Source organism: Thalassophryne amazonica, chromosome 16, assembly GCF_902500255.1.
Source record: "Thalassophryne amazonica chromosome 16, fThaAma1.1, whole genome shotgun sequence".
NCBI lineage: Eukaryota > Metazoa > Chordata > Actinopteri > Batrachoidiformes > Batrachoididae > Thalassophryne > Thalassophryne amazonica.
In genome coordinates, this window is record NC_047118.1 from 54,977,087 (window position 1) to 54,995,143 (window position 18,057).

At 41.3% G+C, this 18,057-nt stretch overlaps 1 protein-coding gene across 1 annotated transcript in view; it reads right to left on the reverse strand.

Annotated features, from left to right (window-relative positions):
* Positions 1–4,028: 4,028 nt before the first annotated feature.
* LOC117527801 (transmembrane protein 235) overlaps positions 4,029–18,057 on the reverse strand; it is a 42,807-nt gene continuing 28,778 nt past the window's right edge. Inside the window, exon 4 of the mRNA XM_034190298.1 lies at positions 4,029–4,540. Coding sequence (XP_034046189.1) covers positions 4,296–4,540 — 245 coding nt within the window. The 3' untranslated portion in view covers positions 4,029–4,295. The remainder of the gene's footprint in view (positions 4,541–18,057) is intronic.

Genomic DNA, 18,057 nt, shown 5'->3' on the forward strand with positions numbered 1-18,057 from the left:
CGCACATCGGACGCTCAGCATGTCTGGGGGTCTATGGGGCAGTGGGCTGGCCTCGGCTGGCCCGGACGCTCAGCTTCTCCATGATGATTGGATGATCTGTCTGAGGCTGAATCCCTTTTTGATTGACAGCGAAATGAGCGAATCAGTGATCTTTTGGTGTAAACATCCGTGGGAGCATTTTTTAATTTTCATTCTGTTCTGAGTTGAACTGGAGACTTTCCTAATCCTCTTAGCGGCATTTTCTTTGTTAAAAACGACTAGCGACAAATCGAGCTTCTATTTCTGGTGGGGTTTTTTGTAGCTGCTTGTGTTTGGAGACTGACTTCTATCACTCTTTCTGACTTCTATCGCAGTTTCTGTCCCTACCAAGCAGCGGGTGCTGCTGAGCTCCTCCACCGTCACAAAGCACTCACAGGAAGACAAACTTCACACTAGCCTCGTGCCAGTCCCAGCTAGCGAGCTAGCTAGGTAGCAAGCTGCACATAATGGCAGACAATTTGAATGTTGTGGACCGGATTTTGGCTAAGCCATTTGATAGTCTTCCTTACGAAGAAGCCATGGCTGCTGTCATGGCTTCAGCTCTCAATGGTTTGCAGGCCAAAGTTAAAGCAATAGCCCCCAGTGCAATGTTTGTGCATTGCTATGCACACAGACTGAATCTGGTTCTGTCTCAGGGGGCTAAATGCTTATCTGAGTGGAGAATATTTTTTGCGTCACTCTCTGGGTTTGCCACATTTTTCTCAAAATCCACAAAGAGGATGTCTTTTCTTGAGTCTGCAGGCTGCTCAAGGTTGCCCAGAAATGCTCCTACTAGATGGAATTTCACATCACAGATAGTGAGCACTGTGGCGAACAATTATGATGCCCTCCTGTAAACTTCTGTATATAGACTGTTTTCCTCTTACTTCTTTTGCACTTCTTGTTATTTATGACAAATTATTATGGTTTGCCATTTTTGCCTTTAAAGAGTGTTAACTTCTTCACTTGTTGCTTCTTGTTACTTATGATACACAATAGTGTTTGTTATTTCTTCTTATGTGTACAGTAATGGGTATAGAATTTACCTCTGTCGTTAGTTCATTTATTTATGATACATGATTGCGCTTTATCATTTTTTCCACTTTAATGTATAGGTTTTTTTGTACACTTTTTGTCACTTCATGGTATTCTGTAATATACAGATTGTTTAACTTCTTTTGTTATTTATATGGTGCGACTTTAATGGAGGTTTAAGTCTTGTTCATTATGATGAATGGTACTCTATGATAATGAAAAGTGCACTCTGTTGGTAAAACTGAACGACTTATGAATATTTTGACCATCGGGTGGTGCTGTAGTGTAGTTGTGCTTTCTTAAATACCTGTACTGTACATAGTTGTAATGTGAAGTCACTGAGTCTTTTGTTTTTTTATGTTCAAAAACTTTATTGAAGTCATTATTGTTTATCTTTGTGTTTGTTATTGCAGTAGTCATTAAAACCGGAAATTTGTTCTTGAAAATAGCTGTTGTGAGTTAATTTGTGGGATTGTGGGTGTTCTGGATGAAGGTGTGGGGGGGCGGAGATGGTGGCCACGTTAGTGTGCGCGGGGGGGCGCACGCAGGAGGTTTCGCCTGGGGAGTAAATCACCCTAGGACTGCCACTGTGCAGAAGAGGTTACAATTTGCCAAAGAACATATCAACTGGCCTAAAGAGAAATGGAGGAATATTTTGTGGACTGATGAGAGTAAAATTGTTCTTTTTGGGTCCAAGGGCTGCAGACAGTTTGTGAGACGACCCCCAAACTCTGAATTGAAGCCACATTTCACAGTGAAGACAGTGAAGCATGGTGGTGCAAGCATCATGATATGGGCATGTTTCTCCTACTATGGTGTTGGGCCTATCACATACCAGGTATCATGGCTCAGTTTGGATATGTCAAAATACACGAAGAGGTCATGTTGCCTTATGCTGAAGAGGACATGCCCTTGAAATGGGTGTTTCAACAAGACAATGACCCCAAGCACACTAGTAAATGAGCAAAATCTTGGTTCCAAACCAACAAAATTAATGCCTCGCAGATGTGAAAAAATCATGAAAAACTGTGGTTATACAACTAAATACTAGTTTAGTGATTCACATGATTGCTAAAAAAGCAGTTTGAACATAATAGTTTTGAGTTTGTAGTGTCAACAGCAGATGCTACTATTATTGTGAACACCCCCTTTTCTATTTTTTTTTTTACTTATAGCCCAATTTCATAGCCTTAAGAGTGTGCATATCATGAATGCTTGGTCTTGTTGGATTTGTGAGAATCTACTGAATCTACTGGTACCTTGTTTCCCATGTAACAATAAGAAATATACTCAAAACCTGGATTGACCTTTTTAGTCACATAGCACTACTATTATTCTGAACACTACTGTATATTTCAAAATATATTATATACATTTCAAAAATCATCTGTTAGTGAGTAATTAATTACCTGCAACTATAAATCAATAAGTTTTCATAAGCTTAGAATGACAAAGGTTTGCCGTAGTTACTTTGAAAAGTTCATAAGTTACGTTTTTAGTTACTTTAAACAGTTACTTTATTAGGAACTGCTGACAACTTGTAACTAATAAGCAGTGGTAGGCACAGATAACCAAAAAACTAGCTTTGATAACTGCTAATCAGCTAACTAAAACGTTATCTTTTATAACGCTAAACCGATAAACCACCAAAAAAAATTATTGGAAGCTACAGCTAACAAAGGCGATCACAAACCCAAACACAGCCAATGAGTCAACACTCACTGTGCACCCTGGCCACTGGTGTAGGGAAGCATCATTTACCTTGACAGCATACAGTGGTCCAGCCATAGGCAAATGTCTTGAAAAGGAAAGCAGGTTTGACCTATGGTTTTGATTTATAAATCAAATTAGTCCAGATAGAATAACTACATAAATGTCAACTGTAATTTGTACAAAATGAAAATATAAGACATATCTTTTAATTTTTAAATAATGCACTAATTCTGAACTTTTGAACAAAACACACACAGATGCCCAAAGGGATTATGGGTAAACTGAGCCTCCGTTCACACTGGTTGATTCATTCATTCTATTTAAAAACCAACACAAGTCAATGTAAAGTGTGTGTTGGTGTTTACAAATAAATAGTTACTTTTCTGAGTACTCAAACTTAAAAATAACCATGGTAGATAACTAGTTACTTCATTAGTTACATTCAGCAGCTGCCAACAAGTTGTTCGCAGCTACTAATGAAGTAACTGTTTAAAGTAACTGTAAAATGTAGCTGTTTAAAGTAACTAATAAAGTAACTTTTCAAAGTTACTATGGCAGCACTGAGAATGAGCCCTTAATATCTAGATGGGAGCAGGTCCTCTCAGTGGCAGCTCCAGGAAATTTTTGTTGGGGGGGCTGAGGGGGAGCTTGGGTAAAAGTTGGAGGGGCTCCACAATATGTTGTCGAAATGAACAATATATAGTAAAGTGCTTTATAAATACCAAGGTATATGTTTTAGTCACCCGTGCTCCTCGAAAATGTGGTATCAATGCACACACACATCACTTAGAATGATTGCAAGTTCAGTAAACTTGCACATAGGCATAAATAAAGATAAGTGAAGTTTTAAGAGTGGCCGTAATAAATATTTAGGAAAGCTAAATTTTTGGAGTATGGCTTTAAATTTGTCTCATTAATACTTGCAAATGCACAGAGCGTGATTTACAAATATCCTTTGATTTCTGTTTGTGAAGGGTGATTCAGCATTGGTGGATAACCGAACACACACATTCATCACTTTGCTCAGTTACACAATATTGAGACATTCTCAGGGCAAAACTGCATTTGAGATCCACATATATGTCAGTTGCTATTCACATTATTGGCAGAATTATTGGGGGGTCTGAGGGGGGGCTTGGCTCATTATTGAGTGGGTTTAAGCCCCCCCAAGCCCCCCCTTGGCGCCACCACTGGGTCCTCTCATGTAAGCGACCGTGTTACCGCCATGTTAATACAGCAGCCCAAAAGAGCCAGAAGACTGAAGAAAAAAGATTGATTGGTGCATGCTCACCTTTCAATTTTCTATGGCTACTTGTGCAGGCTACCAAACTTGAGAGCAATTATTTTATGAAATGAAGGATCATATATATTGATTATCACAAGAGAAGACAAGAGAGTGTGAATCCCCTTCACTAAAGAAGCAATAACATGAACGGAAAGAAAATTGTGACCGCTAGCATAACCTGGCACATTCTGCAACATCTCCACTAGATGATGCTAAATCTTACACACTGTACCTTTAATTTAATCTATACCATAGCAAAAGCTACACCAGAATCATAGTGTCCCTTCAGTTGGGTTACTCTGGCAGCCAGCATCAGCAGCAAACCAGTGGCCACTTCCAGGCTGTAGGAGAGCCAGGCTATGGCAAAGGACCAGCCAAAGGACACGTCCACATAAGTGAGGTTTTCTGGGGGCACGATGCGCTGGAACTCTTCCATGGCCTGCTGTGAGTATCTGATGTAGATGCTGATCCCACACAGGGTAAAAAGACCTGTTGATACAGAGATACAGACACAATGTGAGCAAAAAATTTCACATCTCAGGATATGCTAAAGTATGCTCGGCCGTGTGAAGGTGCCTTGACACTTGCACGCATTTAACCCCGCACTTCCGCACAATTCATTGTGAGAATGCCACCTGCTATGTTTCTATCTGGATGCCGCACTTTGTGCTGCTGCACACTGCGTATATAAAATAATTATTTTGCAGCAGATTAATCATTTTCTCTCAGAGTTTGGCTGAAGAAAACACCTCTAATCGCTTCTGGAATCACAGAGGATCGTTCCAGCAGCAGCTTCTCTCTCTCTCTCTCCTGCGCATCATGAGGTGGAGAACACATTTGGAATACTCTAAAAGGTAAATATTTGTACAACCTCAATTCCAGTGAAGTTGGGATGGTGTGTGAAATGTAAATAAAAGCAGAATACAATGATTTGCAAATCCTCTTTGACCTATATTTAATTGAATACATGACAAAGGCAAGATATTTAATGTTCAAACTGATAGACCTTTTTGTTTTTGTGCAAATATTTGCTCATTTTAAAATGGATGCCTGCAACACATTTCAAAAAAGTTGGAACAGGGCACCAAACAACAGGGAAAGTTGATGAAGCGCAAAATATGACAACGGAGACACTAGACTGTTGAACAACTGAAGTCGTACATCAAGCAAGAAGAATTCCACCTACAAAGCTTCAACAATTAGTGTCCTCAGTTCCCAAATGCTTATTGAGTGTTGTTAGAAGGAAAGGTGATGTAACACAGTGGTAAACATACCACTGTCCCAGCTATCAGTATGAACATTAAATATCTTGTCTTTGTGGTATATTCAGTTGAGTATAGGTTGAAGAGCATTTGCAGATCATTGTATTCTGTTTTTATTTACATTTTACACAACGTCCCAACTTCATTGGAATTGGGGTTGTATTTAAATTTTCACATAAAGTTCACACAATTAATGCATAACAGAGATTTTGAACAATTCAAAATTTGTAGCGCATGGCCTCGATTCACCCTAATTAAATACATACATTAATGCTTTCTCAACAAAAACCTGAGGTTTGAGCTGAGGACAGAGACTGTGCTTTCACTCTCAACTGAGAAATTCCTGGTGCCCATCTGGAAGATAAGCTTTGGACACCTCCCCCTGAAGGCCCCAACTCTTGCTCCACAACAGGCCTGTAACTCAAAGTTCTTCAAAGGAACCCTTGCTTGTTTACCGGTTAAATTTCAGTCACTATGAATTACATGACATTATAATGGCTTCACATCAGAATCTGAACTTACTCAGGCCCAAAGAGTCGATCTTTTATGGCCTCACGCCAAGGCCAGAACCTCTCAAGACTGCAAGAGGATCTCTCCACTGATAAGACTTGGTCATAAACTTTGGGCCTTGACAACCAGCTATTATCTCTAAGTGAAGCTAAAGATCTTTGCTTAAGCCTCCACAGCATGTCTTTTTCCTGGTTCTCTCCCTCAGCCCCAACCAGTCCCAGCAGAAGACTGCCCCCCCCTGAGCCTGGTTCTGCTGGAGGTTTCTTCCTGTTAAAAGGGAGTTTTTCCTTCCCACTGTAGCCAAGTGCTTGCTCACAGGGGGTCGTTTTGACCATTGGGGTTTTACATAATTATTGTATGGCCTTGCCTTACAATATAAAGCGCCTTGGGGCAACTGTTTGTTGTGATTCAGCGCTATATAAAAAAAATTGATTGAAAATAAAAAATTACATCAGTATTATTTTATTCATATATAAAAACTTCTAATGTTGTTTGTATTGATTAATCAAACAAAATGCTTTGCATGTAATCATTCCATTTTATTGACATGTGTTCCTTGTAACTGATGTATGTGTTTAAGTGTGATCTTTCTGCATTATCAATATGCTGATGGTGATGTATTGTGTTTATCCAAAGGAGGTGTTTAAGTGACTATTAATAATGTGTATCCATTTGAGTGTCTTAGAATAAATGTAGTAAGTAAGTAAGTCCCTTCGGCTGCTCCCTTGTTTGCACTTGGGGTCGCCACAGCAAATCCAAGGTGGATCTGCATGTAGAATTGGCACAGGTTTTACGCCGGATGCCCTTCTTGACGCAACTCCACATTACATGGAGAAATGTGGCAGGGGTTAGAATAAATAGTATGCCAAAATAGTTAATGTTTTTAAATAATTGAATCATTTTTGTCTGCCTTTCTAACACATGAAGTTTTCTGTGAAATTACACACACTAAATGGACGGAGTTTAATGATGTAAGTCCCCTTTAAAAGTTAGAACAGAGTTTCCCTCTCTCGTCTCCCGCTCTTGTAACTCTCTTGGAGCACTCTGCAACTCTCTTCCTCTCTTCTTTTCTTCTTAAATGCTTAAATTCATTTTTGGGTCAACAAGGCCCCATGCTAACTAAGCTAAAGCTACCACGTGGCTTCATTGATTCATTGTTATTCTTTGACAAACTTTTAACAAAGTAATAGCCTGACGTTTTAAGATCCATCAAGTCTTTCAAATTTTTAAGAGAACTTCCGAGCTGAACTTTTCAAAATAATAGCGAATTTACAGAAAAGCGACTTTCCTTTTCTGGCTAATTTTACAGCGCTGCTTTTAACGTTTTACTTTTTCTAAATTCACAAAGACTTTTAATCTGGCTCCAGTAAACTTTTTAAAAGCTACCAGAAACCATGTTCAACAAATGCCTTCCACGTCTGGGGTCCAACAAGCTGACGACCTGACTGCAAGCAGCCATCCTGTTGGTAAAGCCAGCCGACACAAGCCTTTGGGATCACCCGGGGAGACCACTGAGTTAACCCCTGACCCAAGTGAGCGCGCCGCAAACAGCCTACATCAACGACGGACGGATGGGTCATCCGAACCACCTCTTCAACGGATCAGCTAAGTGACCCAGTTAAAGGGTCCAGAAAAAGGGTTTTGTTGTCAATGGATGCAAAGTGGCTTCTTCTTTTTAAACATATTCATATGTTTGATAATTTTCTTAATAATAATTGGCTTCAAATTTCATCACTAAATTCTAATCAGATTTATTTACTTAAAGTCTTTAAGCTTTATCTCTCCACTTTCTTTCATCATCTCATGAGTAAGCAAATTGTTTCCAAAACACAAAAATGCCAGTAAAATGTTCATTTCTTGTATAATTGTAAATAAAATGTAATGTATTTCTGCTGTGGTTCATTTTTGTGTTCAGAAGGAAATCTTTGGTGAATCGTATCGTAGAATTCAGACTTTCAGACCTGAGACTGATTAATTAAATTGAGACTGATTGATTAATTTGAGACTGATAAATTAATGAATGTTTAAAGTACCTATGCTTTAAATAGGTGGTGCCCCTGAGGAGATTAGAATAATATCTAATCAAATAATAATTATTAAACCCTCAAATTGTTAATTATTTTGGTGACCCATTAAATGAGGTCGAGGCCAATCTAATTTGGGAGTTTAGCAATACTTTCAGTACATATTTATTGGTCCCTCCATTGCGAGGCATGTAATTTTGCTACATGTATAATGGTGCCCGCGTGTGAGGCCATTTAGAATTTTGCTACATTGTAATGGTGCCCCTGTGAGGTACCATTCATTCCAAACAATGAAATTAAATTAATTGCACTACAATTTTCTTTGCGTACTTGAATGAAGGTGCGCACAGTTAACAATGGTTTACAATGAGTTTACTCTCGTGCACGGCAGATTGCGTACCTGTGCGTGGATCAAATTCGTGCAAGTGTCAAGGCACCTTGAGCATGTAATCAATGAAAGAGTGTGTAGAAAGAATGTGACCTACTGACCCCTTAAAATAGGTCACAGTTAGCCACCTTTGAACCTGTCCAAGGTCTGTGTCCCAAGAATATTTCCTGTGAATTTGAAGACCCTGGCAGTAATAGGGATGGAGTTATGCTGAGCACACACAGATGGACAGAGGGACGCAAACTCTTTGCAATACCCGATGTCCATATTTTGGCCTTGGGCAAAATTTAGGTGTATTTAACCAATTTTTACTATGATGCTATTACATTATTGGTGTCAGGCAACACTCTTGACTCCCAAAGCCTGCCCTGCATGGTCTCATTCTACTTCTGGAGTTGCATCATGAAGAGCATCTGTTGTAAAACTTGTGCCAAATGAACATGTGGATCCATTCTGGATCAGCTGTGGTGACTCTGAGCAACCTGGAGAACATATAATTACAACATATAATTACCAACATATAATTACAATGACATCATTGTGTAGCTGGCGAACATTCATTTGCCAAAATAATGATATTCCCATAATCTTTTGAGGATTTTAAACTACATGAATAATCGATTTACTTGGGCATTTATTGTACTCTTAATTTTAGGATTTCAGCAGCTTCACTAAAGCCATTATTATGCAAATTATTTTGGCAAAGTGATTGTAAAATTAATCGGAGGTGCCTCTGGTGTGTGAAGTTTCTGTCGTGATTTGTTTTTAAATTATGTTCCCTGACAGAACCAATCTCCCATATAGTGTTTACTGTGGAGATTGGCTGACCAGAATAACCTGCAATTGATTGTTGACCCCTAAATATCTTGAATACTGAGTTCTACGTGTGATTCCTGCCTGAGGTTTAGTACGGGACTGAAGAAGAGGGAGGCCTGACACGCTTCAGAACGGGGTTGTTTTCTGCTGCAAGTAACCTCTGTTAATTTTCTGATCATTTAAGATGACAGCTGCAGGTTTCATCCTCCAATGGGTTACAAGTGGTGTGCTTCATTTGCAAAACAGGCACAAGGGAAAGAAGAACAGAAATATGTGACAAAGGATGGCCTGGCTTGCAAACCACGTCATCCAAAGGTCAAAACTTGTACAATCAGGGACAGCTGTAACTCTGGGGGTTACAGCCACAGATTGTAAACCCATCCTGGAGGTAGTGTGGGAAGTTAGATACGAACTCTGTAGTCTGGGACGGTCCTGGAGGCGGGCCGACGCGGGGGGGGGGGGGGGTGGGCGTCATGATCGTGCAGGGGAAAAAAAAAAAAACGGGGTGGGGGGATTGTCCTGTTCGTGGTTACAACGCGCTCAACTTTTGTTCAGAATCAGCTTCTTATAACTGGTAACGAAGCGGCTTTCCCCTCACTCATTCCCGCAGCTTCACAGTGCTTTAAACGGTCCACAGAGTTCAATAGTGACACAAAGCATGCAGCGAAACGAGACGAGTCATTGGATAAATGCTGGGCTTTGTCCCGCCCATCGGACGCTCAGCGTGTCTGGGGGTCTATGAGGCAGTGGGCTGGCCTCGGCCAGCCCGGACGCTCAACTTCTGCATGATGATTGGATGATCTGTCTGAGGCTGAATCCCTTTTTGATTGACAGCAAAATGAGCGAATCAGCGATCTTTTGGTGTAAACATCCGTGGGAGCATTTTTTAATTTTCATTCTGTTCTCAGTTGAATTGGAGACTTTCCTAATCCTCTTAGCGGCATTTTCTTTGTTAAAAACGACTAGCAACAAATCGAGCTTCTATTTCTGGTGAGTTTTTTGTAGCTGCTTGTGTTTGGAGACTGACTTCTATCACTCTTTCTGACTTCTATCGCAGTTTCTGTCCCTACCGAGCAGCGGGTGCTGCTGAGCTCCTCCACCGTCACAAAGCACTCACAGGTGGACAAACGTCACACTAGCCTCGCGCCAGTCCCAGCTAGCGAGCTAGCTAGGCAGCAAGCTGCACATAATGGCAGACAATTTGAATGTTGTGGACCGGATTTTGGCAAAGCCATTTGATAGTCTTCCTTACGAAGAAGCCATGGCTGCTGTCATGGCTTCAGCTCTCAATGGTTTGCAGGCCAAAGTTAAAGCAATAGCCCCCAGTGCAATGTTTGTGCATTGCTATGCACACAGACTGAATCTGGTTCTGTCTCAGGGGGCTAAATGCTTATCTGGGTTTGCCACATTTTTCTCAAAATCCACAAAGAGGATGTCTTTTCTTGAGTCTGCAGGCTGCTCAAGGTTGCCCAGAAATGCTCCTACTAGATGGAATTTCACATCACGGATAGTGAGCACTGTGGCAAACAATTATGATGCCTCCTGCTAACTTTTGAGATGATCATTGCAGATAAGTCCATGGATGATGACACATTAGACTGTGCCAATTTCTTTGTGTTTGTTATTGCAGTAGTCATTAAAACCGGAAATTTGTTCTTCAAAATAGCTGCTTTGAGTTAATTTGTGGGATTGTGGGTGTTCTGGACGAAGTTAGTGTTTTCATGGGTGGTGGGGCGGAGGTGGTGGCCATGTTAGTGTGTGCGGGGGGGAGGGGGGGGGGGGCGCACGCAGGGGGTTTCGCCTGGGGAGTAAACCACTCTAGGACTGCCACTGTCTCTAGTCATCATTTTAATACACAATTTTTATGTGAAAGTCTGGAAATCTTCTGAAGACAGTGACTTCAGTTACAAGAAGGTGAGTTGTGCACCACAGTAAGCGTACTATCTCAGTGGGCTGTGATTGCTTGCGAACAGCATTTGTGAGAGAATTTCTGAGAATTCACACGATGTTTGCTGGGTGTCGCTATCGCCTCACGCCACACAGGGTGTCCCATGCATCACACTTGAATTTTGAACACTTCAACTTGGCTTGGCAACAAAGGTTCTTGCCACATACTCTCAAAGCCATCGCAGGCATCGCGAAGCCCTCTGAATGTAGTCTCCGCGACTCAATGTGCGAGAATCGTGAGAGGACTATAACAGTGATGACTGAAAGTACATTGTGTGTGATATGAGAAAAAAAAATGAACTGACATTCCTCGTGGAAGTCACGCTGGGAGCATACCAAAATAACTGAGATGATCGGAGAGGAACAGCGTTTCTAGAAGTGGCTGATTGGGTCTGGCAGCCCCTCCACTGTGTAATCTGGATTTATGCTTTTAAATTATTTTGTATAGAGGAGCACAATGGGAATAAGTTCAATACTTTATACAAAAGTGAAATCTTGATCCAGAATCTGGATCCGGATCACCTCAAAAATTCAGTGAAGTCTTCCTTGTCATAATATCTATCTGTGGTCAAAATTTCATCAAAATCTGTGCAGTAATTTTGAATTAATCCTAATAACAGACCAGTGATGCCGGTAACGCGTTACTTAGTAAGTTTACGGCAAGTTTACAGTGCATCCAGAAGGAATTCACAGTGCTTCATTTTTTCCACATTTTAATACAGCATTATTCCAAATTTGACAAAATTCATTTTTCCTTCAAAATTCTACTCAACACCCCATAATGACAACATGAAAAAAGTTTTTTCTGAAAATGTATTAAAAATGAAAAATTAAGACATCACATGTACATAAGTATTCACAACACAGTCTGAGGTCAAAAGTACTCTGGAGCAGGTTTTCATCCAGGATGTCTCTCTGCATTGCTGCATTCATCTTTCCCTCAATCCGTACTAGTCTCTCACTGCCTGCTGCTGAAAAACATCCCACCACCACGCTTCACTGTAGGGACGGTATTGGCTACGTGATGAGCAGTGCCTGGTTTCCTTCAAGCATGACACCTGGTATTCACGTCAAAGAGTTCAGTCTTTGTCTCAGACCAGAGGATTTTGTTTCTCATGAGAGTCCTTCAGGTGCCATTTGGTAAACTCCAGGTGGGCTGCCATGTGCCTTTTACTAATGAGTGGCTTCTGTCTGGCCACTCTACCATACAAGCCTGATTGGTGGATTGCTGCAGAGATGGTTGTTCTTCTGGAAGGCTCTCCTCTCTCCACAGAGGAATGCTGGAGCTCTGACAGAGTGACCATCGGGTTCTTGGTCATCTGCCGTCAGTTTAGACAGGTGGCCAGCTCTAAAAAGAGTCCTGGTGGCTCTGGGGGCCACTGCGCTCATTGGGACCATCAAAGCAGTAGAAATGCTTCTGTACCCTTCTCCAGATTTGAGCCTTGAGACAATCCTGTCTTGGAGGTCTACTGATAATTCCTTTGACTTCATACTTGATTTGCGCTCTGACATGCACTATTAACTGTGGGACATTATATGAAGACAGGTGTGTGCTTTTCCAGATCATGTCCAATTAACTGAATTTACCCCAGGTGGACTTCAGTTAATCTGTAGAAACATCTCAAGGATGATCAGTGGAAACAGGACACACCTGAACTCAATTTGATCTTCATGGCAAAGGCTGTGAATCCATATGATTTCTTAGTTTTTTTGTTTTTAATATATTTACAAAAATCTAAATAAATAAATAAATAAATAAATAAATAAAACTGGTCATTATGGGTTACTGTGTGTAAAAATTTGAGAAAATTATTTCATCCATTTTGTAGTCTGCATCATAAAAAATGTGGGAAAAGTGAAGTGCGGTGAATTGTTTTTTCTGGATACACTGTATATGTATTGATATATTTATAGGTTTATATTGGAAAACATTTGACACAGGGTTAGTTTGGGTTTGTGTGTGTGTGTGTGTGTGTGCGCGCGTGTGTGTGTATGCATTGTTTGTTTTTTTGTTTTGTTTTTTGTCTTACCTTAACTGGCTTTCAGTTGAATAAGGGCAGGACCTCCCTGTAAACCCATGTCAGGTTGAATGTTCTTTTCTATTTTGGAGAGGGCAGGGAGTGAAAACTGACTGGAGAAGAGAGGCAAGGAAGGGCAGTGAGTGTGTGTGTGTGTGTGTGGTGAAGGGAGTGCACATTTCCCACCGCAGCTCTCACCACATGACTGGTGCATGGCGTGAAAAGTCACAGACGTAATGAAACACACCAATTCAATGTGAGAGTTCAGACCAAAATAGATTTGCAAAACAAAAAAGTGATTTGAATTGTATTTCACACCACCTACAAATGAGGCTTGAAACAGATTTGGGAAAAAAAAAAAAAAAGATGTTGGATTGGGTGATGGTGAGACAATAGTTGAACTGCATAAGGCATGTAATCGGAGAGTGATTAGTAATGCAGTTGTGCTTAGTCTGCCCAGCACACCACAGCACAGAGGGTACAGGCTGTGCGTGAATGGGTTTTAAGCAATGAAGCACACTGCACAAAGGTCCTCTGCTGTCCTTAGATATGCTCTGCTGCAGCAGCTGATTTCAGGGACATGCTGAAACCTTCTGATTGGCACATGCATGCAGGAGCTGCCTTTCCAACAACAGATTTCATGCAACTTTTCACTGACTTGCAACATAAACCAAGTTCAAATTGCATATGGGCATAAATCAGGTTTTTATTCACAGTCTGAACAAGGCCAAAGTGAAACAGGTGATGCAGTTCATCCAGCAAAATGGCTGTGGAAAGCACAAATCTTAGAAAGCATGTTATAAATACCATACAAATATTGTTTGTATGACTGCATATGTTATAAATTGCAGTCATTTTGAAGATGGAAATGTCAGATGTGTTGAAAATGTCATTTATGCCTGTGAGAATTTTTTAGAGGCCAGTAAAAACAGGGCTGAAATATAACAGGAATTCCAAAAGCATTCTAAAGGTCATCTCTGGCACTCAGCTCAAACAAAACTTGTTTTTCTATTTCAACCATTTCTCTCTCTCCCTCTCTAAAATACCATGCCAATGAAAGTAATGATGTCGTCAATAAGATAAGTAAGAAATCACTCTTTTTTCTGTTTATTGATCACCATAAGTTGGTTCGTTGGTGGAAAAGCTTGTGTGATGCCTGCCTGCCTTTGTGGACTGATGTGGACAAGACACTGGTTTACCAAGCATGAAATTAGCTGTCTCTTCTTGGAGACACAGGGTGGTTTGCCTGCCAGCACAGACAGGGAAGTACATAATAAGACCTACTACTGGCTTTCATGCATTTCTCTTCAACCACACAGAATTTTACAATCAAATATCTTAGATGCATTCTTTGGTGGATGCTGTATTTATTTGCTCAGCAGATGAACCCTTCACAGCACAGCTACCCCCCCACGCAAACACGAAAAAAAGCAATCCTCCACTGCTGCTGATTCAAGTGCATTCATTCCAACCCTTTACAGATCTATGAAATCAAGCTTCAAATCTTGCAATTCTTCAAACTCATATTAAACCATTCAATCACCAACTGTCGGCACTTTTCAGTCACTGTCAATTATGTCAGGTAATTTATCATTCATAGAAAAAGAGAAAGCACGTCAGATTTGGAGAAACGTGCCCTGCCCTTCAGAGGATCCACTCTGTGGAGCACTCAACAAATCCACGCAGCGTCGGAAAATCTGCCAAGAGAATGAAGGCCTGAGATTTTATCAAAAACATCTGCAAACGTCTGACATAGCAGTTAGCATTACCACACCACAAAATTAAACCTGAATCAACTTCAAAATATGATGTCAGGGGCTGACTGAAAATTTTACATGAACTCAAAATCTGTGTCTTAATTCAGGGCTGCAGCCTTCGAAGGCTGGATTACACATACAGTATATCATTGATGTCCCACAATCAATTTTTTTTTTTTAAAGACAAAATGGTTGGTAAATTAAAAATAACAAAAGGGTTCCATATGTACAATCATAAATAGATAATGTTGCAAAGTGTAATTAAGTAATGAAAAAACATTAGTACATTGTTGTGATGGTAGTTCTGACGCAAACCCATGAATGCAGGCAGTAACCAGAACAGTGTAACAAATATAAGGATAATTATTTGAATATTTATTATACCTTGCAACGGGGCACCACAATAATATGTTGTGAAGTTAAATCACTTAATTTAATAATTTGGGATTAATAGCACCTCACACGGAGGCACTAATATATTATATTAAAATCGGACATTGAATTAAATTGCACTGGACCTCATTCAAAGGGTCACCAAAATAATTAACAATTTTAAGATTTAATATTTTTTTTTAATCAAATGGGCAGACCAGAAATATAAGGAATTTGAATATTAGGGCCTCTTCACACAAGGTACAACTAAGTACAAATCAGGGCAAATCACAGCGGAACAGCTCATATGAGTGAACCACGAAAACATTGAGCCAACAGGCAGGCATGCACAATGCCGCTGTGATGGTTTTGTGCAGGCGGGAACACAGGGGGAGCAGCTGCGTGATGTAGTTACACATTGCGCAGCTGCTGTGATAAAAAACAAAAATTTCAAGATACATGCTATGACAGTTTTGTGCACGTGGGAACACAGTGTGAGCAGCTGCAACATGTGTAACCACATCGCTCAGGGGCTGTGAAAATAATTAAAAAATACATGCCACCCAAGGGATTCAAGCCTGCACTTTCCAAAAGCTCTGATTGCCAGCCAGAAACTTTACCACTGAGCTACCATCGTTGTCCTGTAAAACATTTGGGAAAATGCCTGATATCAAGAAGGACATTGACGTATTTAAAAAAAATAAAACCACACACCATATAAAAACACCGCATTTTATTGAATCCCTCTTATCAAGCGGGCAATACAAGTATGATCTGTCTGTTCCTCTGTAGATGACCTATGGTCACAGACATACAGTCATGAAATGATATGAATGAGAAACAGGGCGCTCTTGTCCACATCTGCTGGCAGCGTGTCCAGCCGGTCCTTGCACATGTTCTGCCCGACATGCGTGTCTTGTGGACAGCACGCCACAGGACTGACACCGTGTCATGTCAAACAGAGCTCACATGGGTGACGTGACATTCAGATTGCCTGCTGTGTGTTATGATCTGATGGTCCGTGTCACCCGGGACAGCCTGTCAATGTGCGTGGTGTGTGTGTGCTCGCTGCAACCCATTGCAACAGCGATATGTTTTTATGTATGTCCACGTGATGACAGCAAGCAGACACATGCACGTCACAGTGGGCAGTTGTTAGTTCATGTCCGTCCAAACACGGTATGTGTTCCCCAGATGTGACATCCAGAACCACAGATCTCCACAGCCGCTCCTGTGGGCGGACACACCCCCTGTCAGTTCAGCACACACACCAATGTGTGACTGCGTGTGTTTGCAAAGCCACACTCATTGGGCACTTAGACAAGTTTCACATCCAGCTCGACAGTGATTGTCTGCTGACGGTTTTCGTGATAATAGTCTGAATGGCCACACATTTTCTAACTGCCAAGGGGACGGTGTTGTGAAGGTGTAGGAACACGGACCCACAACAGGGGGTGTTAAATGAATGGACAATGGATAAGTCTAACAGTAACAATTTAATGTTGTGAAGTGCACAATGGAATACAGACATACAGTTTTGGTACCACAGACAATTATATGTAGCATGATGTGTGGGCAGGCTTGAGGATAGGAGACGTCCGTCCCGAACCGAGCCGGATCCCACACGGCCTTCACCGCCAACGGATCTGAAGAACACCGGAGCCGCCAAGTCCTGGATCCCCAGGTGGCCACCGTCTCCAGCTGTCAGACCTGGTACTGCTGGCAGAGAACAGAAACAGTATTGATGAGTGTGAGTTCGCACACTCAGTAATCCCACAGTCTGTGTTCTTTTGGGAGGGAGCACCTCCACCTCCAATCACACACTCGTGCAGCTCCTGTCTAACCACTTATCTGGTTGGGGTGTGAAGCGAAGCCGTCGCTGATCACACCAAACGCCAATCCCACAGATAAGGCAAACACCACAGGAAAACGGCTGCAAAAGAGTTCAGACTATTGTTCAGTATTAAGTCAGCAGAGAAATTACCTCTCTAGTGGCTGATTTCTCGGCGGGGAGGTGGAGTTGTAGTCCGGCCTTTATGGTGGTGGTGATGAACTGTGGATGAGTGACAGCTGTCACTCCCGGTTGCTCCGACGCCCACTCGTGCTTGAAGCCCGCACTTCAAGCAGGGCGCCATCTGATGGTGGTGGGCCAGCAGTACCTCCTCTTCAGCGGCCCACACAACAGACGGTGTTAGATGTTCGTGTGTGTCACCTGGAATTTGGTCCGACACTTGCCGCGAGAGGGTTCGATGGTGTGCGCAAATAGTTGTAGCAACAGGTGTATGAGGCAGTAGAGGCAGCTACGATTTTACCCATATTGAATATGATTCTTGCTTCATGCGCAATTCAACCACATTCGTACTATGTGTGAAGGGGCCATTAATTACAGCGAAGCGAGGATAAGCTGGCTACAAACAGGATATTGAGTGGAAAAAAACGCTGTAAATTTCTTTACCATAGAGCAAACCACCTCGTACACCTGGAAAAATATCATTTGTGGCTCTACTTTAATGGAATGATGACCACCACTAACGTTAATTGGTGCATGGCCTAGGGCTTGATTCCTGCAGACATAGTGGTGATTTGTTCAAACAGGCTGATGGAACTAAAGAATAAATCAAAGCACATAGTGAATGATTATTATTGTCTCACCAAGTCTCATTGCTTCTTTCATTGCTTTTTAACAATTGTTGCAATGAAGCATGATAAAAAATTTCATCAAACAGAAAGCCTCCTCCCCAGGAAACAATATTATTGTCTGGTTGGTGCATGAGGGCAAATGTGAATCCACAACACCATGATTCTGCACACAGAGGCAGATAGCAGCTTTAAAATGGAGTTTGCATAGATAGTGACATCAGTCATTGTCATGTTTTCTACTAATGTTGCCAGGTTTAGTTTGTAAAGCTGTC